Source organism: Macaca mulatta, chromosome 4 (assembly GCF_049350105.2).
Source record: "Macaca mulatta isolate MMU2019108-1 chromosome 4, T2T-MMU8v2.0, whole genome shotgun sequence".
NCBI lineage: Eukaryota > Metazoa > Chordata > Mammalia > Primates > Cercopithecidae > Macaca > Macaca mulatta.
Genome location: NC_133409.1, coordinates 15,155,327 through 15,182,864, shown reverse-complemented (window position 1 = coordinate 15,182,864; position 27,538 = coordinate 15,155,327). Strand labels below are relative to the sequence as shown.

The 27,538-nt window shown below is 36.0% G+C and overlaps 1 protein-coding gene across 4 annotated transcripts in view; it reads left to right on the top strand.

The window, feature by feature from the left end:
* WASF1 (WASP family member 1) overlaps positions 1 to 27,289 on the top strand; it is a 73,563-nt gene extending 46,274 nt beyond the window's left edge. For 2 of the 4 annotated variants that reach the window (XM_077999282.1, XM_015137590.3), the window contains exons 2-9: positions 2,494 to 2,654; positions 13,335 to 13,469; positions 18,414 to 18,567; positions 19,891 to 20,008; positions 21,522 to 21,691; positions 23,552 to 23,731; positions 24,887 to 25,515; positions 26,429 to 27,289. In XM_077999282.1, the coding sequence (XP_077855408.1) occupies positions 2,522 to 2,654; positions 13,335 to 13,469; positions 18,414 to 18,567; positions 19,891 to 20,008; positions 21,522 to 21,691; positions 23,552 to 23,731; positions 24,887 to 25,515; positions 26,429 to 26,586 (1,677 nt within the window). In that variant the 5' untranslated portion in view covers positions 2,494 to 2,521 and the 3' untranslated portion in view covers positions 26,587 to 27,289. Of the gene's footprint in view, positions 1 to 2,493; positions 2,655 to 13,334; positions 13,470 to 18,413; positions 18,568 to 19,890; positions 20,009 to 21,518; positions 21,692 to 23,551; positions 23,732 to 24,886; positions 25,516 to 26,428 lie in introns of all 4 variants that reach the window. The other 2 variants (XM_015137589.3, XM_015137587.3) reach the window with 1 other exon arrangement.
* Positions 27,290 to 27,538: the final 249 nt, after the last annotated feature.

The following is a 27,538-nucleotide window of genomic DNA, read 5'->3' as shown; positions in this document are numbered from 1 at the left end:
CGACCCGCAATTAGGTTTATCTCAAACTTCTCATTTGTTAGTCATTAAAGCTCAGTAATTAATAAATTGTTTCCTTTGGTAACCATTGTTCACTGATAGGTAAGTACAGTCATTCGTTTCTCACTTTGCACAGTAGTTCAGGACTGTAAAAAATGACAGTATAAGTTGAAACCATGAAAAACGATCTTAATAAAAATGGGGAAAGTTACAATGTTTTATGTACACTCTAAAAATTTTTGTCAAGACAGTAAAACCTCATATTGTTTGTTTAAATGTATAGGGAAATTTAAAAGTATTTATTTAGCACAATGTCATTTAAGATATTGGAGTCAAGTAGAATTAGTGTTTTATTTCTTTGTAAAAAACACTTATCAAAGGCAGTTTGAGCAGTTCTTGTTGTGTAACTACAATAGCAGAACTAGCAGAGTGAGCATCTTTTCTGTGCCTTGGCAAATTGTCGTACTCCTTTCTTTTAAATTAGGATTAGCTTCCAACATTTTATCACTGTTACGAAGTAGCTCCAAGAGTTTCCTAAATGTGAAGGCTTTTTTGCTAGTGTCACTTCTTTTGGAACATATTCCTTCTTTTTGTCACAGCCACACTCCTCATTTAGGTCTGTAGGTTTGCCTTCACTAAGTTCCTCAGGCTGCATATCTAGAAGCTCTCGAACAGTGGCGGTGGCAACATTTCCACAGTCAGCTGCTTCATCTGTTACTACACTTATGTTGGATTTGAATTTCATTTCCAGTGTCATCATTTTTTTTGTTTTTTTTTTTTGTTGTTTTTTGCTGCGCTTCTGTCTTTGTTGGCCAATTCCTGCTTTCATGTACCTATTTAGTAAAATTTCATGTAGATTTAGCACTGGAAGGCAAGAAGGCAACAGATGCATGCTTTGCTGTCTGTGGGTGAATTGACTAACAGATGAGGTGTAACCAATCATCTGCTGACTTTGAAAGAAGTGGTGATTGGTCACTGATCATGAGGTACAGCTCTTATTAACAGTGATTTGTGGACTACAGCAGCAGTCTCCTTGTTTTTGGCACAAGGGACTAGTTTCGTGGAAGACAATTTTTCCACGGGCCGGGGATGGGGGGTATGTGTAGTGGGGGATGGTTTCAAGATGAAACTGTACCACCTCAGATTGTCAGGCATTAGACTTTAATTAGATTCTCATAAGGAGCGTGCAACCTAGATCCCTCACATATGCAGTTCACAATAGGCCTCCTGCTCCTATGATAGTCTAATGCCGCCACTGATCTGACAGGAAGTGGAACTCAGGCAGTAATGCTTGCTCACCCACCTCTCACCTCCTGCTGCACAGCCCGGTTCCTGACAGGCCTCTGTTCCTGACAGACCACTGTTACTGCTCTGCAGCCCGGGGGTTGGGGAGTGCTAGACTAGAGTACTAGAAATGAAGTTTGTATTTGTGCAATTACTCACAGTTAATATACTGTAGTAAGTGAAATTTGAATCATGGTGTTGGGCAGTGTTGTTACTTAACTAAACTCGAGTCACTCAAATTTGTGCATATGGGAAGCATGCAAAGTGAGAGCAGCCTGTAATTCAAAGACGGTTGAACTTTTTGATCAGTTAAATAAAGATTTGGTAGATTCCGATAAGATTTCAAGTGCAGGGCTACTTGGAGTATTTGATCTGAGCTGTTGAACACCTGATACATTTTATGTGATAATGTCAATTTGATGTTACTCTCACAGCTTCCTTAATCCTTTTATGCACTTCCTTAGAGAGAACATCTCACACTAACTCTCTAGAACAAAATCCGTATTACAGTAAATAAAAACAGTGTTTTTAGGAGAATAATAGTGATGATGATTGTAAATTCACCATGTAGCAGCTGACATTGAAAGCAAGTTTTTAAAAACTGTTTTGTATAATGTTGATATTCTACTAATTGAAAGTTAAATCAATTTTGATTATTTTAGTTGGGTAATTTCATTTTTACTGTCTTCATACAAGCAAAGACAGTTGGCCCTTGAACAGCCTAGAGGTTAGGGGCACCAACCCTCTGCATTGCCGAAAATCTGTGTATAACTTCTGACTTTCCAAAAACTTAACTACTTATAGCCTACTATTGACCAGAAGCCTTACCAAGAACATAAACTGTTGTTTGACATATTTTGTATATGTATTATATGCTGCATTCTTACAGTAAAATAAACCAGAGAAAAGAAAATGTTATTTAAAAAAATCATAAGATAAAGTACATTAACTGTTAAGTGGAAGTGTATCATTATAAAGGTCTTCATCCTTGTCATTTTCACATTGAGTAGACTGAGGAGGAAGAGGAGGGGTTTGTCCTGCTGTCTCAGGGGAGGCAGAGAGGGAAGAAAATCCACCTGTAAGTGGACCCATGCAGTTCAAACGCATGTTGTTCAAGGGTCAACGGTGCTTTGTTCTTCAGTGTGAAAAATAGAGTCTCATTCTGTGTTGGCTGAAATTTAATATTGTTCATTTATTTTTGATTTCCTACAGGTGAACTGGCACAAAGGTTAATCTCAAGATGCCACTAGTGAAAAGAAACATCGATCCTAGGCACTTGTGCCACACAGCACTGCCTAGAGGCATTAAGAATGAACTGGAATGTGTAACCAATATTTCCTTGGCAAATATAATTAGACAACTAAGTAGCCTAAGTAAGTATATATCAATTAAAAATATACTCACAAACCTGAATGTTATGCTTTAGAGTATTAAGAAGTTGTGCTTCTGATTAATTTGGGAGTGTGGTTTGGTGAGAAGAGTACAAAATTATCCTGAAAAATATAGTCACATGAGTATGATTATTGAGTTTTAGAATAATATCTTCTTTTTCTGCATGATGTTTCTTCTGGGAAAGGAAAATACGGACAGAATCTCTAGAAACAGTATCACATGATGAATTAAAATTATTGAGATTGTTTTAAAAATATATAATCTGTGAAAGGACCAGAGTTGTATTTTTGCTTGGTTATTATCACTATTTACTCTGTTTAAAGGCCTCAACTATTTGTGTTTTCAAACACTAGTATCCATCTCCTTATATATATAATCAGTTTAGGGAAATATTTTTATATTAGCAAAGATCTAAAGTGAAAGGTATGGGGTCATTACTAGTCAGAGGAGTAGGCTAGTCAAGTGGTTGTCTAAGAGACATTAGGATATAAGTCAGGAATCTGATACGCAATGTGGTGTGAAAACAGCAAGTGAACCTGGCCTCTGGCAGAAGTCAAGCAGGTTGGCCAGAGAATAAAGGCCAGTGAAAGAGGCAGATTAGAGAAAAGGAGACAGGCAATATGTTCTCATTACAAATTTACAGAATAGAGCAACTTGGTTAAAGAATTAAACAAATTATTTTCTTTTTTTTTTTTTTTGCTTTATAAAACAAATTTTTCTAATCTAAGTTTAATCAGAAAATTTAAAAAATAAATCTGGTCTGTCTTTTGCATTGAAGGATTAGCTTTTTCATAAGACATTGATATTTCATTTTAAAGGTAAAACAAGGTGTTCCTGGCAGAGATAATATCTACCAAGTGGTCCTAGATTTATCTCATCAGCCATATAAATTCTGATAAGCAGGCTTGGCTTTTCTTTTCCTTTCAACTTTTGTCCTTTCTTTTATAATTGAGTACTTAGCACAAGAGGTTGTTAATCTAATTTGGTTCCAGTAAGAAAGTTTAGGCATACATCTGTAGCGAGAGCAACATAAAAAGTTAAATTTGAATATTCTCTGTGAGAGTACTAGTTTTTTGCATTACCTGTGAAATAGTAAGAATAAATAAAAGGCTATTTTATTTTAATTTTGTTTTAAGTATATTCCTTCTTCCATTCGGTGATTATTTTTTTCAGTTTAGTGAATCACTAAAATATTGTATTGTTTACTTGAGACTAATTAAAAAAAGTGTTAGAGTTCCCAGATTAAATATGATTAACTATATTGTTTAAAGATTTTTGCATATTTTTTGTGACCTAGCATGGATTGATTCAAATATAACATGATGTCATATAAAATTTGTTTTATATACATTATGTACATACATAAGTATATAAACAAGTTAATATTAAAATTCATGTTAAGAAGTAGAAATGGCATTAGTAATTTTGTATAAAATATTTCTTAAAATTAAGATGAATTCTGGATCCAGTACAGGCATCTTATTTTAGGTATATACCCAATATAGAATTTAGAACTAATATTATGATTAAGGGTGATAATTTGCAGTACTAACCCATTTGTTACAAAACTTAAAGATGAAAAGTTAAGGAATTTTTAAGTCTATATAGTCTATATAAGCAACATCTATCAGCAGGCACATGGTTATGCTGTAGCCAAACTCTGAAAATTATAAATACCTAGTAACAATATAACTAAATTAGATGTTGGATGCTTCACTTTTAGAATCAGAGACCTGGAAGGCATCATTTAAGCAGTTTGTAGAGATTCAGAAAGAAAGAGAAAACCCATAAAATACTGTAGCAAGGTGTGACAATAGTTTACCGCCCTGATATTAACTTCTCTGGCAGCTTTCCCACCTGACATAGTTGAGAATCTGGAATTAAATTTAAAAGGCCTCTAGATAGCCAGAATAAATAAACTCACGCACTAAAGACCATGCACATAAAATAACCAATTGATCCCTCTCTCAAAACCTGTTTACTTTTACTTTGATAGTTCAAACAGATTTGATGATGTGGTTTCCAAACAGTTATGCTTCAGGGGATAAAAGGAGGAAGCATGGGAGGAGATACCAGAAGGAGGCATCACTGAACCCAACCAAAAGGAGGTAGTTTACAGGAAAGGACAAAGTGATGTAAGGGAAGATGCAACATAAAAACTGGGAAGAAGCCATTTAATGTAAAGCAAATATCTTTATCCATTTCAAGGCTGTTTCTGCCTAGGATAATATTTGATTTTCAAAATTCATGCCCATGAGTCCCTAAGAAAAAATTAAATTATATTTAATTTTATATTCCATTTAAGAAGAGGGAAGCTTAGAATACATTTCACAAGTTTCCATCCAAAATAGTTAAAATAACAATTGATGTATTAGATAATCTCTGAATTACTTAGAAAACTTGGCTATCCAAAATGTTTCTAGATAATGGAGATTTTCACTTTGGTGCTATTATTAGTACAAAAAGTGCTTGAGAGTATAGCAATGAAAGTAAACTGTGGGGATCTACATGGCTTAGGGCTGGATGTCTTCCTGACCCTTTCCTCACAAAAATGTACTTCCTTTTTTTATTTTTTTGAAACAGAGTCTTGCTCTGTCACCCAGGCTGGAGTGCAGTGGTGCAATCTTGGCTCACTACAACCTCCACCTCCCAGGTTTAAGCAATTCTTGTACCTCAGCCACCCAAGCAGCTGGGATTACAGGCAAGTGCCATCATGCCTGGCTAATTTTTGTATTATTTTTAGTAGAAATGGGGTTTTGCTGTGTTGGCCAGGCTGGCCTTGAACTTCTGGCCTCAAGTGATCCGCCCACCTTGGCCTCCCAAAATGCTGAGATTACAGGCGTGAGCCACCATACCCAGCCAGTACATCTGTTTTTTAAGAGATTTTTCCTAGTAGAACATAATTCTGTTTATATTAGGTAATTACCACAAACCTATAATTCACTTTGTGTCAATTTCCTCTTGCTCATTTTATTGCTTTCTTAATGATGCAAGATTTTTTACTCCTTAGCTGAGCTAGGTCCGGGTTCTTGTCTCATGACGAGGAAGAATTAGGCACACAGATACTCGAAGAGTGAATGGAGTAGAATTTATTTAGAGAAAGGAAAGCTCTCAGCAAAGAGAGGGGTCCTGAAAGCAGGTTCCAGGTTGCCCCCTCACAGTTGAATACAAGGGCATATGTCCCCTCACAGTGGAATACAAGGGCATACATATGTATATAGAAGCTGATGGGGCTGGGTTCCCTATTTGTATAAGGCACAAATTACTGGTGGCTTCACCACATTCTCCCAGTGCACATATAGGCCCTTAGTTCGCTGTGGGCATGTTTAGGCAAGCCCCCTGTGCAAGTTCCCTTATCTGCCCAAAGCATCTGGTGTAAGCACTTGTAGGGTGGGTCAGAGAGTCTCTGGGGACCCTTCCCTTACTGTCTGCCTAAAGCAAGCTAGCTAACTCCTTTCATTAACAACCATTGGGATTCTGCATACCTAAGGGATCTCTTCCCCTGGCTTTTCTCTTATTGAGTATAGTCAGTTCTTATTGCCAAGATTAGTCTTTTTCATCTCTGTATCTATACCTAGCATTTGTATCCCTACCAATTGTTGAATAAATGAATAACTTTATACCTGCTTTTTCTTCCATTTGGGTTGCTTCCCCTATCTGCCAGAGAAACTGTCTCTGGATGTATCTTGATCACCGAGTAACTTTTGACACCTGAAAGTGAGGTACTTCTATCTCTGCTGTGTTGCTGTTACCTTATATTAAGAGCTGCCTGTTATTGAGCTCCTCTGTATTAGGTGCACTTCAAGTCTCTTTGCTTACTTCTTTTAGAGACAGATATTTTTATTCCTATTTTACAGATAAGGAAATTGATACCAAGGTCTCACAGTGAATAGAGCAAATATTTGGACTTATTTATTAAATTGCTTTAAATATTTGTTTAAATGTCTGGTTCTCCCTCTGTTCAAAATTCAGTAATGACAGGGATCTTCTTCCAGTTATTTTGTTTTACTCTTTTCAGTAATAAGAACTTACACAACTAGAGGAATACAGTGATTTTAGATTTATCATTTTTTTTTTTCAGAAATTGTAACAAGAGAGTGTAAAAGATCTCCTAAATTTCTGAATCTGTATTTTGGGCATACCTGAGACAAGTCATTTACTAGGTCTTTGATGAATCTTGGGTTCTTCCATTCGGCCTAAAATTTATTTCTACCTAATACAAATGCTGATTATATAGCTGATTATATATAAATGCTGATTATATATAAATGCTACAGTCTACATATAAATGCTTTCAGATTGACAGGCATATTATTTGCATATATATTTGCATCATAATGTTCTCTAACCCTCCTCAGGTGGACAGATATAGATAAAGCAAGTAATTTCCATTTTAACATTTAACAGGAAGTAGTAGAACAAGGTTTAAAAGCAGGCTTCCCCCGGTATCTCTTTTCTTTCCCTCCCCCACTTTGTCATGGCTGGGTGACTTTAGGGTTTAAAGTTTAAAATACAGTTGGCCCTTGAACAATGTAGGGGTTAAGGGCACAGATCCTCAGTGAAGCCAGAAATTTACATATAACTTTTGACTACCCCCAAAACTTAACTGTCTATAGCCTACTATTGACCAGAAGCCTTACCGAGAACATAAACTGTTGCTTAACATGTGTATTTTATGTTGTATATATAGTAGTATACTATATTCCTACAATAAGGTAAGCTAGAGAAAAGAATATGTTATTAAGAAAACCATAAGAAAAAATGTACTTACTGTTCATTAAATGGAAGTCATAAAAGTCTTCATCCTCGTTATCTTCACATTGAGTAGGCCGAAGAGGAGAAGGAAAAGGAGGAGTTTGTTTTGCTGTCTCAGGAGTAGCGGAGGCAGAGAGGTGGAGGAGGTAGAAGTAGTAGAGATGGGCACACTGTTGTAACTTTACAAAAGCACATCTTGGTTTCTGACTTTTTCGCTTCTTCATTTCTCTAAAAATGTTTTTATATGGTACCAATCCTCCTCTTATTTGCTTTAGTTTCGGTACCTGTATCACAGAAGGGTTCATGTTGTAAAATAAATCAAAAGTAGTCTTGGATAAGTGGAACCCTTTTGACAGATTCTCTAATGTTAATTTGTTTTCTGACACCACTTCTTCTATGTCGTCTTTTTTTGGGGGGGGGGTGATTCCATTTTTTTAAATCTGAGATTTGCTCCTTTATTTTTTATTTGTTATTATGCTTTAAGTTCTAGGGTACATGTGCACGATGTGCAGGTTTGTTACATAGGTATACATGTGCCATGGTGGTTCGCTGCACCCATCAACTCGTCATTTACATTAGGTATTTTTCCTAATGCTATCCCTCCCCCAGCCCCCCACCCTCTGACAGACGCCAGTGTGTGATGTTCCCTACTGTGTGTCCATGTGTTCTTGTTGTTCAGTTCCCACCTATGAGTGAGAACATCTGGTGTATGGTTTTCCAACCTTGTGATAGTTTGGTTAGAATGATGGTTTCCAGCTTTATCCATGTCCCTGCAAAGGACATTAACTCTTCCTTTTTTAGGGCTGCATAGTATTCCACGGTGTATATGTACCACATTTTCTTAATCCAGTCTATCATTGATGGACGTTTGGGTTGGTTCCAAGTCTTTGCTATTGTGAATAGTGCTGCAATAAACATAATGTGTACATGTGTCTTTATAGTAGCATGATTTGTAATCCTTTGGGTATATACCCAGTAATGGGATCACTGGGTCAAATGGTGTTTCTAGTTCTAGATCCTTGAGGAATAGCCACACTGTCTTCCACAGTGGTTGAACTAATTTACACTCCCACCGACAGTGTAAAAGTGTTCCTATTTCTCAACATCCTCTCCAGCATCTGTTGTTTCCTGACTTTTTAATGATCACCATTCTAACTGGCATGAGATAGTATCTCACTGGGGTTTTGATTTGCATTTCTCTGATGACCAGGGATGATGAGCATTTTTTCATATGTCTCTTGGCTGTGTAAATGTCTTCTTTTGAGAAGTGTCTGTTCATATCCTTTGCCCATTTTTTGATGGATTTTCTTTTTTTTCTTATAAATTTAAGTTCTTTGTAGATTCTGGATATTAGCCGTTTGTCAGATGGGTAGATTGCAAAGATTTTCTCCCATTCTATAGGTTGCCTGTTCACTCTGATGATAGTTTCTTTTGATGTGCAGAAGCTCTTTAGTTTATTTAGATCCCATTTGTCTATTTTGGCTTTTGTTGCCATTGCTTTTGGTGTTTTAGTCATGAAGTGTTTGCCCATGCTTATGTCCTGAATGGTATTGCCTAGGTTTGCTGCTAGGGTTTTTATGGTGTTAGGTCTTACATTTAAATCTTTAATCCATCTTGAGTTAATTTTTACATACCGTGTAAGGAAGGGATCCAGTTTTAGCTTACTACATATGGCTAGCCAGTTTTCCCAGCACCATTTATTAGATAGGGAATCCTTTCCCCATTTCTTGTTTTTGTCAGGTTTGTCCAAGATCAGATGGTTGTAGATGTCTGGTGTTATTTCTGAGGACTCTGTTCTGTTCCGTTGGTCTATATATCTGCTTTGGTAGCAGTGCCATGCTGTTTTGGTTACTGTAGCCTTGTAGTATAGTATGAAGTTCAGGTAGTGTGATGGCTCAGCTTTGTTCTTTTTCCTTAGAATTGTGTTGGCTATGTGGGCTCTTTTTTTGTTCCATATGAACTTTAAAGTCGTTTTTTCCAATTCTGTGGAGACAGTCAGTGGTAGCTTGATGGGGATGGCATTGAATCTATAAATTACCTTAGGTAGTGTGGCCATTTTCATGATATTTATTCTTCCTATCCATCAACATGAAATGTTCTTCCATTTGTTTGTGTCCTTTTTTTTTTTTTTTTTTTTTTTGTTGAGCAGTGGTTTGTAATTGTCCTTGAAGAGGTCCTTCACATCCCTTGTAAGTTGGATTCCTAGGTATTTTATTCTCTTTGAAGCAGTTGTGAATGGGAGTTCACTCATGATTTGGCTATCTGTTTGTCTGTTATCAGTGTATAGGAATGCTTGTGATTTTTGCACATTGATTTTGTATCCTGAGGCTTTGCTGAAGTTGCTTTAATCAGTTTAAGGAGATTTTGGGCTGAGACGATGGGGTTTTCTAAATATACAATCATGTCATTTGCAAACAGGGACAATTTGACTTCCTCTTTTCCAAGTTGAATGGCCTTTATTTCTTTCTCCTGCCTGATTGCCCTGGCCAGAACTTCCAACACTATATTGAACAGGAGTGGTGAGAGAGGGCATCCCTGTCTTGTACCAGTTTTCAAAGGGAATGCTTCCTGTTTTTGCCCATTCAGTATGATATTGGCTGTGGGTTTGTCAGAAATAGCTCTTATTATTTTGAGATACGTCCCATCAATACCTAATTTATTGAGAGTTTTTAGAATGAAGGGCTTTTGAATTTTGTCAAAGAGCTTTTTCTGCATCTATTGAGATAATCATGTGGTTTTTGTCTTTGGTTCTGTTTATATGATGGATTACATTTACTGATTTGCGTATGTTGACCCAGCCTTGCATCCCAGGGATGAAGGCCAATTGATCATGGTGGATAAGCTTTTTGATGTGCTGCTGGATTCTGTTTGCCAGTATTTTATTGAGGATTTTTGCATCAATGTTCATCAGGGATATTGGTCTAAAATTATCTTTTTTTGTTGTGTGTCTGCCAGGCTTTGGTATCAGGATGATACTGGCCTCATAAAATGAGTTAGGGAGGATTCCCTCTTTTCCTATTGATTGGAATAATTTCAGAAGGAATGGTACCCGTTCCTCCTTGTACCTCTGGTAGAATTCGACTGTGAATCCGTCTGGTCCTGGACTTCTTTTGGTTGGTAGGATATTAATTATTGCCTCAATTTCAGAGCCTGTTATTGGTGTATTCAGGGATTCATCTTCTTCCTGGTTTAGTCTTGGGAAGGTGTATGTGTCCAGGAATTTATCCATTTCTTCTAGATTTTCTAGTTTATTTGCATAGAGGTGTTTATAGTATTCAGCTGAGATGGCTAAGGGAGGTTCTGTATTTTACAGAGGGCCGGCGGACTGACTGGAGTGCAAACTCTCCAGGGCACGTTTTTATCATGATGACAGTGTAAGAGAGAGAACAGAAGCACTCAAGGCTTAGGATCTGGACTGGCACACTCCCACTTCCTTCCACTATTTCATTATTTCCTTGACTGACACTGTTACAAACGCTGTGAGGTCATGCAAAACATTTGGACACAGTTTTCTAAAATTTTATGAATTTGTTGTCTTGGGCTTGATGGTTTTCTTGGCTTTTTCAGTAACAACTATTACATCTTTGATGATATAATCCCTCCAGACTTTCATGATGTTCTCTATTGGGATTCTCTTCCATAGTGTTGACAGTCTTCCATAGAATACTGTGTGTAATGAGTCTTAAATGTCCTTATGACCTCCTGATGTAGAGGCTGAATTAGAGCTGTCATGTTTGCGGGCAAGTGGACCACTTTGACACCTTCAGTGTGAAGCTCATGGAGTTCTGAGTGGCCAGGGATGTTGTACAGTTATCACAAAAATTTTAAAAGACAGTCCCTTAGTGGCAAGGTACTTCCTGACTTCAGGGACAAAATGTCAATGGGACCAATCCGGAAAAAGGATTCTCATTGTCCATGCCTTTTTATTGCCTTGCCTTCTTCTTTTGGCCTTCTTTTCCCTTCAAGGCTTGAGGTTAGCAGCTTTATAGATAAGGGCAGTTCTGATGATAAACCCAACTGCATTTGCACAAAACAGTAGAGTTAGCATGTCCCTTCCTGCCTTAAATCCTGGTGTTCACTTTTTCTTACTAATAAATGTCCTCTGTGGCTTTTTTTTTTTTTTTTTTTCTGGAATAAGACATTCTCATCTGCATTAAAACTCAGTTCAGGCAGATATTGTTTCTACTCAATTTTTTTCTTTTTCTTTTCTGTTTTGTTTTGTTTTGTTTGTTTGTTTCTTTGTTTTGAGAGAAAGAGAGAGAAGGTCTCACTTTGTCACCCAGGCTGGGCTGGAGTACAGTGGCATGATCACAACTCACAGTAGCCTCGACCTCCCAGGCTCAAGTGATCCTCCTGCCTCACCTCCCCAAGTAGCTGGTACTACAGGCGCATACCATCGTGCCCCACTAATTTCTGTATTCTTGGTTGATATGGGGTTTCACCATGTTGTTCAGGCTGGTCTCAAACTCCTGAGCTCAAGCAATCTGCCCACCTCAGCCTTTCAAAGTGCTGGGATTGCAGACAGTCATGCCTGGCCAATTATTATTATTATTTTTTTCAAGCAGCATACATGGAAACCAATTATTTTCTTAATGGCATCTGGGAACTGATCTGCTGCCTCTTGGCTGACAAAAGCTGCACCTTCTCTTGTTGTGACATTTTTAAGGCCAAACCACTTTCTAAAAGTATCAAACCATCCTTTGCTGTCATTAAATTTTCCAGGTTTAGATCCTTTACCTTCCTTTTGCTTTAAGTTGTAGTATAAGGACTTCACTTTTTCTCAAATCATGTTAGAGTCTATATGTAGACTTTTCTTGTAACAGCCATGCACCCACAAAAAGTGCATTTCGATACAAGATTAAAAGATATTCACAAAAAAGTACAAGGTTTTTGTGTCTGCTGATGTAGCTGCAGCAATGGCTTCATGATTTTCCTTTTCTTTTTTTATAATTGCCCTTAAGTTTGATTCATTTATCTTGAAATGCTAAGCAACCACAGCTGTAGACCTCAATCTGTGGTTCATATCAAGCAAATCAACTTTTTCTTGTAATTTTATGACTTTCCTGTACTTGAGAGTACTTCCAGCATCACTGGTGGCACTTTGAATGAGTCTCACAATGTATTCAAGGTTTACAGTATTGCATAAAACATGGTGAAAAATATGCAAGAACCATGAGAGATTACTTCCTACTCTCATATACAATTTATGGAGAGAGAACTGCTCAAACAGCATTTTAAGTGGATACAACACTAGCGCTAACTGCAATATCAACAGAGGGTGGCTATAAAATTATTACAGTAATACAGTATTACTACACTTAAATTTATTGTTATGATTTAGTACTATTAGGTTGGCAAAAACCGTAATTACATTTGCACCAACCTAATACATCTTTACATTTCTTTATGTTTCTCTTGACTATGGGTGGCATTATGTATGTTTGTGTTTTGTGTGTAAATTTTGATATGTTTTAACTTTTTATAATAGATTTCTGTATATTTTGTGGTAGTAAATAATAAAATACACTCATATTTACATATATTTTATGCATTCATAACGTATCTTTAAAATATTTTTTAAATTTTTAAATATTTTAGGCTATGTGGTTTATCTGCAAATTTTTTCAAATTGTCTCAAATCTCTAAAATTTTCAATGTAATTATTGAAAAATATCCACATGTAAGTGGACTAGCACAGTTAAATGATTTTGTTCAAGGGTCAACTGTAATTCCAAATAAATGCCAAATTCAACAGGACACCAGTTTTAATATTACATTGTTCAATATTTATCTCTGATCACAAAGTATCTGAGGCAAATATCATGCTAGATTTCTACTGCTTGCAAAGATAAAAACTCAGTGCTCTGGATATTAAATTTTATGATACATGTTTCATTTTTGCTTAGGTAAATATGCTGAAGATATATTTGGAGAATTATTCAATGAAGCACATAGTTTTTCCTTCAGAGTCAACTCATTGCAAGAACGTGTGGACCGTTTATCCGTTAGTGTTACACAGCTTGATCCAAAGGAAGAAGAATGTAAGCTTATTAATATTGTATTTTCTTCTGTGTATATATTTTAAGTTAGATGAGATGAATGATATATTTAAGAACAGTATTAATCATGAATGTATTACAGATCATACCCATGTCCTTTGGTGTACATATTGTAATAAATCAGTGAATTATCTAAAAATGCCATCGGTATGACTCTCCTGGCTTTTCTTTTCTACTGTTTTAAATCTCTTCTTTTTGTACACTAAACAGCTCCTAATTTTGGCATAAATAAGTCATTTTAACCAGATATTTTCCTCCATTCTCTTCATTCTCTTTCTGTTTTCTCCCTTATAATTTATTTGTATACTTTTCTCTTAGAAATAAAAACTATTAGAAAATTACCTGAAATCTTTAGGTTTGACTCTTCAAGAATGTAACTACTTTTTTTTTGAGACAGAGTCTCACTCTGTCACCTAGGCTGGAGTGCAGTGGCGCGATCTCAGCTCACTGCAACCTCCACCTCCCAAGTTCAAGTGATTCTCCTGCCTCAGCATCCTGAGTAACTGGGATTACAGGTGCCTGCCCCCATGCCTGGCTAATTTTTTTATTTTTAGTAGAGATGGGGTTTTGCCATGTTGGTCAGGCTGGTCTCAAACTCCCAACCTTGTGATCTGCCTGCCTCGGCCTCCCAAAGTGTTGGGATTACGGGCGTGAGCCACCGCACCCGGGCATATAACTGCTTTTAATATGCTTTTTTATGTGCATATTGCTAAAGTCTTACTAGTTATTTAACTGAATGCAACTTCCTACTTTAAATGAACATTTCAAAAACAAATTGCCAGTATGTAGGGTGTAAACATTCTATACCAAGATATTAAATCAGGAATAATCAGGTAAGGAAGCCACCCTATAAGCTAAAATAACTGTAGAAACTTCAGTGGTAAAATCATGTTTTATGCCTTGATAGAATACGTTCAATGCCGATGTTTCCTAAATGCCTCTTTTTGTTTGTTTTACAAAAAGAAATGTAATACTAAGAACATAATTTGCACTTATCTACCAGAGAGAATTGTTTTTTTTTTTTTTTTTTTTTGAGACGGAGTCTCGCTCTGTCGCCCAGGCTGGAGTGCAGTGGCCGGATCTCAGCTCACTGCAAGCTCTGCCTCCCGGGTTCATGCCATTCTCCTGCCTCAGCCTCCCGAGTAGCTGGGACAACAGGCGCCCGCCACCGCGCCCGTCTAGTTTTTTGTATTTTTTAGTAGAGACGGGGTTTCACCGTGTTCGCCAGGATGGTCTCGATCTCCTGACCTCGTGATCCGCCCGTCTCGGCCTCCCAAAGTGCTGGGATTACAGGCTTGAGCCACCGCGCCCGGCCAGAGAATTGTTTAATGGAATTTCTTACACTCTCTTCAAAATATTTTTGTTGCATTAAATAATATATATGCAAATTATATAATAGATATAATTTTTCGTGTAAATGCAAATTATATAATAGATCTGAACTTTAACAATAAAAATACTAAAGGATGTCACTGGAAAGAAATATAATGTAATGACGGATGTCTTAGTGATGGAACCAGCTATTTTTGAAATAATCTAATGTGTAAATAAGGAGAGGTAAATACTTGGCACACTAGATTTCTACCACTTGTAAAATGTAAACTCAGAGCTCTGGATACAAGAAAAAAAGGAATAATACTTAAAAAATAGCTTTATTAAGATATATTTCACAACCTACCTATACCTTGCAGTTCACCCATTTAAAGTTGAAGTGTACAGTTCAGTTTTAGTATATTCAAGTTATGCAACCATCACCACAATCAATTTTAGAGTATTTGTATCACTCCAGAAAGAAGCCCTGTACTCATTAGCAGTCACTCTGTTTCCCCTTCAGCTCAACCCCTAGCAATCACTGATCTTTCTGTCTGTATGGATTTGCCTATATGGATTTGTCTGTATGGATCTGTCTGTATGGATATTTCATATGAATGAATAGTACAATATGTGGTCTTTTGTGACTGACTTCTTTCGTTTAGCATAATGTTTTCAAGGTTAATTTATATAATGTATATTTATATTTCCCTGATGGCTAATGATGTTGAACATCTTTTCATGTGCTTATAGGCCATTTGTATATCTTCTTTGGAGAAATGTCTATGTAGTTCCTTTACCCATTTATAATTTGGATTATTTGTGTTTTTATTTTTGACTTGTTGGAATTCTGTGTATATTTTGGATCTAAATCCTTTATCAAATAATGATTTGCAAATATTTTCTCCCATTCTTTAGGTTGTCTTTCTTGGTGGTGTCCTTTGAAACATGTGCATGTATCAATACATTAATTACACCTCATGGAATTCTTGAAGTAAAATCATTGTTAGTGATGAAAAAATACTTTATGGTCATGCTTTCAGATATATAATTTATAGCCAAAATTTGTTTTTTAGATAGCTCAACTATTTCTAACTTAAATATAAATTTATGCCATCAAATAATAGAGAAATACACGGGCAGTTCTCATATGTAACAGAAATAAAAGTCAACATTTAGTTTCAAAATATTGTTACATTTTAACAAATGTCTTAGAACCACCGTTAAACTTGAAAGTGAAAATACAGATAACAGTAAATAAGATGTTTGTGTTAAAAAACAAATTTTAATATTTCAACAACTATACTGTCAGAATTATACATAGTTTCCTTTAAAATTTTGTGGAGCAGTGGGGGAAGAATTCAGAATCTAAAAGCTGAACTACTTCATTTGAAATTGTTTTGGAGAGGTTGTATTGAAGGAGTTTTCAGTTATTTAACCTTGGTCTTTTAATTCAGTGGGAGTTCAAAAAAAATAACATCATGTGTACAGTACTAAATTGCATAGTGTGGTATCAGTTTTTTTTAACCATTTTGTAGTAACTGAAAACTATCAATTTCGAAAATATTTTTAAATGAATTTTAAACAAAGACTTGTACAATTATATTTAAGTCAATTATGTTTATAAACATTATACCGATTTATTGCTTTATAATTCTATTTTATTAATATCAGATGTTATTGCTGGCAAGTGGAAGGGGCTTCACCACAATGGTCAGTTTATAGACAAGCGATAAATGGGAGGAGTTGAAGGTAGAAAAGTACAACATGCTTATTACTTTACATGTTTCTTATATCCTTTACCAAGGAAGTTTGGGGAGATTAAACACTAGGTTTCATCTTAGTTACATACTTATTGATTAATAAGTGGGGTAGGAGAGTGGCAAGAATTGATCCACTTTGACTGCAGAAAACACAAGCCACTCTGGCAGGAGCCTGAAAACAGTGTGTGTGGTATTGTGGCAAAAAAATTAGCCTTAAAGGCAAACAGATCTGACTTCTGTGTTCTGGCTCTTCTGTTTATTAACTGTTTAACCTCAGGTCAGTTATATACTATGTCCTAGCCTTGGCTTTCTTGTAATATTTCAAAATGGAATAATTCATATCTTACTGAATTATAAAGATTAAATGAAATGAAAGTTAGTGAAACCATCTAGCACATATAGTATGTACTCATTAAATACTGTATCTCCAGTGCCACTTTTTAGTGACAGTGGGGAAAAACTTTTTGCTTCTCTGAATTTTATTTTAGTATTTATAAGTGTGTTACAGGTCATGCAGCAGTGGAGTTGCTAGAAATGCAGTTATGGTGCTGCCGTTGCAGAGCCAGCCTATTGCACCACCTGTGCCATTGGTCCCGTGTTCATGTTGAGTGAATTTACTTGAGAAGATGATAGGAAAATTATTTTAGGGAGAAGGATAACTTAAGAATTGTTGGCCGGACGTGGTGGCTCACACCGGTAATCCCAGCACTTTGGGAGGCCGAGGTGGGCAGATCACGAGGTCAGGAGTTCAAGACCAGCCTGGCCAACATAGTGAAACCTCATCTCTACTAAAAATTAAAAAAAAAAAAAAATTAGCCGGCCGTGGTGGCAGTTGCCTGTAGTCCCAGCTACTTGGGAAGCTGAGGCAGGAGAGAGGAGGAGGACGGAAGAGGAGGGAGGAAGAGGTTGCAGTGAGCCGAGATCGCACCACTGCACTCCAGCCTGGGTGACACAGTGAGACTCTGTCTCAAAAAAAAAGAATTGTTAGGATTGTTATACTGACCTTGCTATGAGGGTATTTGTCTGTATACTTAAGGCCATATTAAATATCTAAGAAACTACTTTATTTTTTAATATCAGGAAATCACTCTAAGAATTAAGAATGCAGCATTTTTGTATATTTGTTATTTTAACATGCTGCACAGTTCAAAATAAATGAAGTTATTTTTAAATCATCACATATGTGATGGGGCTGTGCTAGTTACTGGGAATACTAATGTATAAGATAGTCTGAGTCTTCAAGAGCTTATAGTTAGGTAGAAATCCTTATAGTACAGATAAAATATAAGTTAAAAAGAATAATATAGATCATCCAATACTTAAAAATATTTCCTTTACAGTAAAGTTTGTTTTAACTTGATAGTACACACAAAAGATTTATAGCATACGTAGTGTAGAGGTTAACAGCGTGTTTAACCCACAGTGCCACTAATAAGTAAGTAATTCCTTTCAGAGTTACTGATGTAAGCTAAAAAGAAGGAATAAAGGGAGATGGAAAAGAAGATTAATAGGAGAAGAGAACCTAAGTTGGTGGGGGCCCATGATGGCAGGTAGAAGAAAGAAAAAGGTATATTTGGTTGAAATGTAGATATGTTTCAGATGTCTTTAGGGCCTTCTGAGCCCTAGAAATCAAAGGTTAATTAAAACCTATCTGATTGGGAAATTAGGCGCAGAATGATAAGGGTAAATATAATGATAGAACATTTATAATGTGGTTTCTGATTCATAAGCCACTAAGGTCACAACCTCTTGAACCGTGCTGACTTTTAGACAAATACAGTATATGAATTTGCCCTTATGTTAAATCATCTTAGTAAAATAAAATAAAATGAATTCTTGATTTTTGTTTCAGTGTCTTTGCAAGATATAACAATGAGGAAAGCTTTCCGAAGTTCTACAATTCAAGACCAGCAGCTTTTTGATCGCAAGACTTTGCCTATTCCATTACAGGAGACGTACGATGTTTGTGAACAGCCTCCACCTCTCAATATACTCACTCCTTATAGGTAGGTAGGTTAATAAATGGTAGCCCTATTATTTATCTCAGACTTCAGATTGAAATGCTAAATCCCCAAACATTCTTTATTTCATTGGGCTTCTAGCCAACACATAGAGCCCTCTCTGTCCACCACCTTTGGAAGAACCTTTGTTTTATTCACTGGATGAATTCCTAAGATTCTGGCATACAAAAGACATCTATTCAAAAGAGTTGTTTTGACAAGTTAAGAAAAGCCACTGGTAAACTTATTAATATAAAGAGATAAGGAGTCATTATTGTCCTTTTAATTTAATTTTTAACCAAATGGAAAAAGCTCAAAATTCTGTCCTTCTAACAAAATAAACGTTATAATTTTTGCTTGTTTTGTCTACTCTTTTTTTTTTTTTTTTTTTTTTTTTGAGGCAGAGTCTCGCTCTGTCACTCAGGCTCACTGCAAGCTCCACCTCCCGGGTTCATGCCATTCTCCTGTGTCAGCCTACCGAGTAGCTGGGACTACAGGTGCCCATCACCAAGCCTGGCTAATTTTTTGTATTTTTAATAGATACGGGGTTTCACTGTGTTAGCCAGGATGGTCTCCATCTGACCTCGTGATCCGCCCGCCTCAGCCTCCCAAAGTGCTGGGATTACAGGTGTGAGCCACTGCGCCCGGCCTGTTTCGTCTACTCTTGATTTGTGTGCATTAACTTCTTATATAATGAATAGGTAGTACCTTAAAATGCTTTTTACCACTTTGAATAAAATCTGGAATTATTTAACCTTTTTTTGAAGTTCTTTCACGTGGTTTGTTAAATGGGTAATTTAAGATGTATGACACATCCTGAATAAAATAGTATTTAGAGAGTTATTTGAAATTATAAGTCAGTGTGCAGATCATTAGATATAAATGTGACTATTAGAATGACTATTACGTGATGTATTTTGGATTTAGTAAGATAAATCATAGTATTGGCAGAAACTTCAAAATTTCTATATTCTAGATGATGTTATTGTCTTTTCAGGCTTTTATCTTTGGCAGAGCTATTTGTAATTATTGGAATTGCCCAAAGGACTTTTGAGAAAATTTGGGATTCAGCAGAAGTTAGGGATGAAAATTGCCCAGCTGTACTTTGAAGTATTAGTACTAACTCAGAAAAGCATCTGGTTTTCCTCTTTTCTTTGTTTCCTCAGATTTGTGAGAAATTTTCTATTGGTGCAATATTCAATTTTATTTTGTCAATATTTTAACAGGAGCTGTATTTTATTGATATAAGAGGATAAACATTTTAGTGAAATTATTTCTGTTCTGAGTGCCTAAGTCTTACTAATGTGTGTTTTAATTGATACATTTCAGAGATGATGGTAAAGAAGGTCTGAAGTTTTATACCAATCCTTCATATTTCTTTGATCTATGGAAAGAAAAAATGTTGCAAGATACAGAGGATAAGAGGAAGGAAAAGAGGAAGCAGAAGGTATTACAAGAGATTAAAAAATTGAGGTTAATTTTTGTATATTTGTGTTTTGTTGCATATATTGAATTTCATTAATCTTGTATTTTGACAGTTTTATTTTATTGGGTCCATATAGTTAAATACTGAAGTCGACTCCACAGAAAGAACATAGTCTGATGGGGAGCAGATGAGCAATTAGGTTATTAGAGTATGGCATAATAAGTGCCGTAGCAGAGGTATGCATAAAGGGTTTAGATAACACAAAATAGCATCTGCTTTAGCTAGCAGCCAGGGTAAACACTTCCAACAAAGCTTATAATGAATCTTGAAGAACAGATAGGAGTTAGTTAGGTGGACCAAGGAAGAGAGGAACATTTTGGTAAGAAGGAACAATGGAATCTTGTACAGATATTGGTAATGTAGATTAAGCTAATATTTTCTGGCTACAGAGCACATCCTAAACGTTTCTCTCCTAAATGTGTTGGAGAGGTTATTATATTCACATGAAATTTCTGTTATTTCTGTTGTCATTTTCCACTTTCTAATAAAATTCACTTCTATCTGCTTTATATTTCATGTTAATGATAACTGAAAACACAGAAGGTTGAAGCAAAGTTAGATTTAGGCTGAATTATGAAGGAGGCAAGTTCTGTCTTTATCATTTCTCTGGTTCTCCTGTAACTATCTCTGCTTCCCCTAATCCCTGTATAATGCCGTCGTATTGTCTTCTTTGCTAGATGGTAACCCAGTATTCTAGCTAACATTTGCAAACTAGTGACTGGCAAGCCAGATTATGCCTGTAGGGAGTGTTTCATTTGCCAAACACAGAGGTTTTTAAATTTTGGAACTAGAGTGCCTGAGATGGACATATCTGTCTAGCTCACCACATGCCCCATCTTACACCCGACTGACTTCGTTCATGTATGTTATCCGCTTGGCCGCTTTGGGCATTTGAATTTGTTACACTTACTCTAGCCCTTTCTATACTTTCTCCCCCAGTTTTGAATCACTTTTTGTTTTATTGTTTAAAGACAATGTTTTCTGTTGAGTGATATAGTTATTATGGGTTAATTAGATAATTGAATTTTTTTCTAATGTGTTGGCTAACTAATCAGTTACTTCCCAGATAACATAACCTTAGTACATTTTTACATTTTGATTAGAGGTAGGCAATGCCATTAATGGTAGAAATTTCAAACTAATGCCTGTGGAGCAAGGGTTCATGAATCTTTTTTCATGTGAAAGACTTTCTGACCTCAAATTGTATTCTTTAGGCGTACTATTTTGTGTCTGGCGCCATCAGTTCGAATTAGGGGTTAAACAAAACATGGCAGGAAACTGGCACTGCAGCACACTGGCTAAGATTTAACTCGGAATGTACAAGTGAACCATTTCTGTGTTACTTTTACTATATTACGATGACATTGTCTTTTTTAGTGTTGATGTTAGAATGTTATTTTGATTGTTATAACCTCTTTTTAAAAAAATTAGCACTTAAGCATTTGACTTTGTTTCAATACATCTGTTATAGCAGAAAAATCTAGATCGTCCTCATGAACCAGAAAAAGTGCCAAGAGCACCTCATGACAGGCGGCGAGAATGGCAGAAGCTGGCCCAAGGTCCAGAGCTGGCTGAAGATGATGCTAATCTCTTACATAAGCATATTGAAGTTGCTAATGGTCCAGCCTCTCATTTTGAAACAAGGTTTCTTTACTTTTGTTTTTGTTTTTTTTAAAAAAATGATAAAACATTGGCTTTATTTGTAATATCTGTACTTCTAAGTCTTGAGTCCTAAACTGTTGAACAGGCAGACCCTGTTATAAATATAGAGATTACTTCAAAATCCCTACCGCTGTGGGCCTACTAAAGTCAGGCCTTGAGCAGGTCATTTTCATACCTGGACTTTAGTTGTCATCTGTAGAAAGAGGTGGTTGGAGTGGCTGATCTTTAGGGTTGTTTTAGCTTTAGTGTGAAATCTCAATAGTCTCTCAATATTTTGGGCACAGTCTGCTAGAATTTTGTAATGGAAGTGTAGGGTCTGGGATTTTTTTGAAATACTATTGATTTACTGCATATAAAATAGGAGTGAAGAAGGGGTTCTGTTTTGTTCCTTTTGCTTTCCCCTGTCTTCCTTTCTTTGCCACATCACCCACCTCAGATACATTAGGACTTTCAAACAAAAGTACTCATCCCTTTTGTAGAAAAGAATAGGTCTTTTTCCTTTCTCAGTGGCCAGGGGCCCTAACTAAATAACATACTACCAGCAAACACATTAAACTGGCATCTCTCTATGAAGACATTTACTTGGGTATAGTCATGTTTGTTTGTTTGTTTGTTTTGAGACAGAATCTCGCTCTATCACCCAGGCTGGAGTGCAGTGGTGTGATCTTGGCTCACTGCAACCTCTAACTCCTGGGTTCAAGCGATTCTCCTACCTCAGCCTTCCAAGTAGCTGGAATTACAGGCACACGCTACCACGCCCAGCTAATTTTTGTATTTTTAGTAGAGATGGGGTCTCACCATGTTGGCCAGGCTGGTCTTGAACTCATGACCTCAAGTGATCTGCCTGTTTTGGCCTCCCAAAGTGCTGGGATTGCATGCGTGAGCCACTGTGCCCAGCCTAGTCATATGATTTTTTAATGGAGAAGAGCTTAAGGTTTTCTTTTAAGTAATATACATATAAATTATTGGGCCATAAGTGTGCAACATCTTGACCTATTTTAGGAGAAATATACATCTGAGAGATACTATTTATCTGTATTACTGAAAGAATTGACATTAAAAAATTATAGACACATTTATTTCTACTACAGTTGAGTAATTAAGGTATTTATCTGGCTCACTAAATACAGTAATTTCTGACTTGCTGTGTGTACATCTGTTAAATCCAACTTTGTCCCCAGAATGTACTAGTAAATATTTATAAATCTTAACATGTTCGAGGTATCTGAAATTTTGCTTACATCTAAGTCACATGTTGCTATGTTACTCAGCTGTTTTCTGAGTACCCTTGCACGTTTAAAACAGCAGAAGGACAGAAACAATATAGCTGGCCACCTCTGTGCTGTTAGTATCGGGGAGGCCTTTCTCTCTGGTGCAAGACTTTTAGAAGTCATTTGAGAGCACACTGAGATATACTGATAGTAGAAAACTCATTTTCCTATTCTACCTTTCTGTCATTGGCATCTTCTTGTAAAGAAAAAAACTGAAATAGAGGCAGATAGCTTTCCACACAATTTGCTAAAAGTTAATTATTTTCTTGTTTATTAGATTATGTATGTAATGCTTTTCATCCTGTGAGTTGAATTAGTATTCTGTTATAAAATAATAAAATAACTGATGGTCATCATAGTAGATCTCTAAATCAACAAGTAAGGGTTACATTGTGAGCAGCATTCTTTGTTTTAAAAGCAGGATTAATGTAATACTTTTCTGAAAGTTTCTTAAAAATAGTTAAAATGTTGGCATTGAAAGGATAAACTTTAAATATTTAATATCTCATGTAGAACACTTTTCCTCCCAATAATTCAAGAAAAATTCACTGATACTGTATATTTCTTTTAGACCTCAGACATACGTGGATCATATGGATGGATCGTACTCACTTTCTGCCTTGCCATTTAGTCAGATGAGTGAGCTTCTGACTAGAGCTGAGGAAAGGGTATTAGTCAGACCACATGAACCACCTCCGCCTCCACCAATGCATGGAGCAGGAGATGCGAAACCGATACCCACCTGTATCAGGTATGTTGGAACAAGCATATGATGTTTTATCTTAGGAGTCAGTAACTTTTTCTTTCAAGGACGAGATAGTAAGTATTTTTGGCTTTCAGGGCTTACAGTTTTTGTCACAAGTACTCAATTCTGCCATTGTTGCATGAAAGCCACCATAGACTATACATAAACAAATGTGTCTGCATTTAAATAAACTCTGTTTATAAAAACAGGCAGCAGGTCTGATTTGGTCTATGGGGCATTATTTGTAATCTTCTGGTTAGAGCTGACACACTCTCCTAGGAAAATTTAGCTAATAAGAATTTAAAGACTAAAGCCTGTTTCATTTTATTATAGTGTTGTTATTAAGCATATCATGTGCAGTGTATTAAGAAAAATTAAGGATTTTTTGGAATGTGGGTAACAGTCTAAGAAATGGGAACCAAAGATGTGATTATTAATACTAATTTGGTATTAAGGAAAATACTTAAAGAATTTCAGAGAGGATTGGCAGTTGCTCATAATAATCTTTCTGTAAAGCTATTTTGAAGTTTAATCTTGTCAGTTATTATCCAAATGATAAATTTCTAATAGAGAAATATTAGGGAAATTTTCTAATAGAGATATAGAGATCAGCTTTACAATTTTCAGTTAAAAATCCAATTTTCTATCACTGACTCATTTGATGTTCCATCCTCAGGAAAAGAGAGAGCTGTGAATTTCTTTCTGTGGTTTGTAATTAGCTGTCATTGATGTAACTGAAATAGCATATGATGAGACTTAATAGTTTCAGTATAAATACAACATTATATTGGCCACAAGTATTGCTACAAAATTGCATTATGATCAATGTTGAGTCATTACAGAGACTCCTGTCAGTATAGAATTGAGCATTTTATTTATCAAAGTGAGCATAAAATGTCTGAGTGGATGCAAAAGTTGCATGAAAGAATGAGACTATTTAGACTATTACAAACCAAAGCACCACTCATTAACTTTTTTTGTTGATGTGCTTTTAGTTCTTTTTTTCCCTAAATACTGTTGAAGATGTTAAATTTCTATAGGAGCATGTTAATGGATCTATTTTGATATAATTACAGATAGTCATTTATAGTTTGTGTGGTTAGATTTTCTCTTTAGGCTTTTCTCTTTTAATAACTTGCTAGAATCTCTTTGTCATTTCAGTTCTGCTACAGGTTTGATAGAAAATCGCCCTCAGTCACCGGCTACAGGCAGAACACCTGTGTTTGTGAGCCCCACTCCCCCACCTCCTCCACCACCTCTTCCATCTGCCTTGTCAACTTCCTCATTAAGAGCTTCAATGACTTCAACTCCTCCCCCTCCAGTGCCTCCCCCACCTCCACCTCCAACCACTGCTTTGCAAGCTCCAGCAGTACCACCACCTCCAGCTCCTCTTCAGATTGCCCCTGGAGTTCTTCACCCAGCTCCTCCTCCAATTGCACCTCCTCTAGTACAGCCCTCTCCACCAGTAGCTAGAGCTGCCCCAGTATGTGAAACTGTACCAGTTCATCCACTCCCACAAGGTGAAGTTCAGGGGCTGCCTCCACCCCCACCACCGCCTCCTCTGCCTCCACCTGGCATTCGACCATCATCACCTGTCACAGTTACAGCTCTTGCTCATCCTCCCTCTGGGCTACATCCAACTCCATCTACTGCCCCAGGTCCCCATGTTCCATTAATGCCTCCATCTCCTCCATCACAAGTTATACCTGCTTCTGAGCCAAAGCGCCATCCATCAACCCTACCTGTAATCAGTGATGCCAGGAGTGTGCTACTGGAAGCAATACGAAAAGGTAATTTTCTCAGCTCCATGAAAAGCATTGCTATAGTAGCATTGGAAACTTTCTAAATATTTAAGACAAAAATGTGTTCCTTATTTATAAAATTTTAGGTGATCATGTTGTGTACAAATGGCCTTTAGAAAGTAAAGCTATATCCAACTTATATTTAAAATCATTTTCCAGAAAATAGATCACATTTGATCATTTTATTTTCATGCTTTGTAGGTATCCTTAAAATGTTTATTGAGTGAATGAGAAATTTAATATATCAGACTTGTGTTATAGAATATTTAATTAAAACCCTTTATATTATGCTTAATGTGTATATTAACTCCTTTAAGAATAGTATTTTCTTCAATGTTAAGGCTGTTCATTTCGGGTATCCATGACACTTACTCTACCAGATGCCCTTAAAGGAGTGAGGTTCTTCCCTTAGTAACAAAGGAAAGACTTCTCATATTCATTCATGTATTGTCATTATTTCCTAAGCAATGACTGTAGGCCAGGCACTGAGCATATAGAATGAATAATAGTGCCTTTCCCTCAAGTACAATGGATAATGAAGCCACAGAAAATATATTCAACAATGTTTAATTTATTTGACCATTGGGATGATAGAAGAAATGTACCACCTCATTAATTTTTTAGGGGGTGGTAAGCAAGGAGGTATAGTAGACCATGATGGATAAATAAACTTTAGATACCTACTGGGATACCTGGTAAGTTTTACCAACTAATAACACAGATAACATAAAGATTTAATGCCTCTCTCAGTATGATTTCTTCACATTCTTTTCTGATCTTTTTATTTTTCCTATTAGTATTTCTCATGTGCATTTGATTTTATTCCAGAAATGTTAATAATATCAAGTATTTAGTATTTAGTATTTTGATTTAAATGAATGGTTTGGATTCACTATATCAGGTATTCAACTACGCAAAGTAGAAGAGCAGCGTGAACAGGAAGCTAAACATGAACGCATTGAAAATGATGTTGCCACCATCCTGTCTCGCCGTATTGCTGTTGAATATAGTGATTCGGAAGATGATTCAGAATTTGATGAAGTAGATTGGTTGGAGTAAGAAAAATGCATTGATAAATATTACAAAACTGAATGCAAATGTCCTTTGTGGTGCTTGTTCCTTGAAAATGTTGGTCATTCTAGTGTTTTGCTTTCTTTTCCTTATAATAAATGACCCTTTTCCTCCATAACTTTTGATTTCTAAGGAAAATATTAGCATACATTTCAAACTAAATGTTTTACAGTGGCTTATCTTTTTCTTCCCCCTGAAAAGACTAATTTGGTCAAATAAACCACTAAGTATTAAGCATGGACAGCTGTTGTTAGAGTAGCAGATTCAGTTTTTTGATATATCTTAATTGTGTACTTTGTGAATTTTAATTTAAAGAAAGCAACTGAATTGAAATCTTGAGGGCAGCTGTATCTATTAATGAGCCTTATTCCATTTCCTGATGTTTTAAAAGAAGAAACACTGCCTTGATTATATGAATACACTCAGAAAGTACATTTAGCTTGTAGTGTTGAATTCTCTTAAAGGAATGCTTGAATTTTTTCATTATTGTTTTATTGTTTTTATATACTTGCCTTATTTGAATGTTTAGCAGTATCCCCTTCCCACTTATATATTGTGTGATATGATTTTGCTTGCCTATAGGAGTTAAAAACTTTTCCATGTGAAATACTCTGACTTAAACATACATGTAACTTACATAACTGTTAAGAATAACAGTCTGATTTAATAAATGGTTCATTTTAAAAGTTCATCAGTGTTTCTGTTTGAATAAAATGATTTATCATAATTTATCAAATACTCTATGGTAGGCTTTAAATAGTGAATGAAAATTTAAAAAACACTTAAGCTACATAATTTCCTCTTAATTGCACAGCTTCATATTGTCTACTGTGTAAGGTAGCTTTTATGTCATTTTCCTCCTAAGTTCATAAACTCTATATTTCTCAACTGTTTGTGGTTTTAAATTAAAACCTCAACTTGTCATCTAATTTCAGCAAAC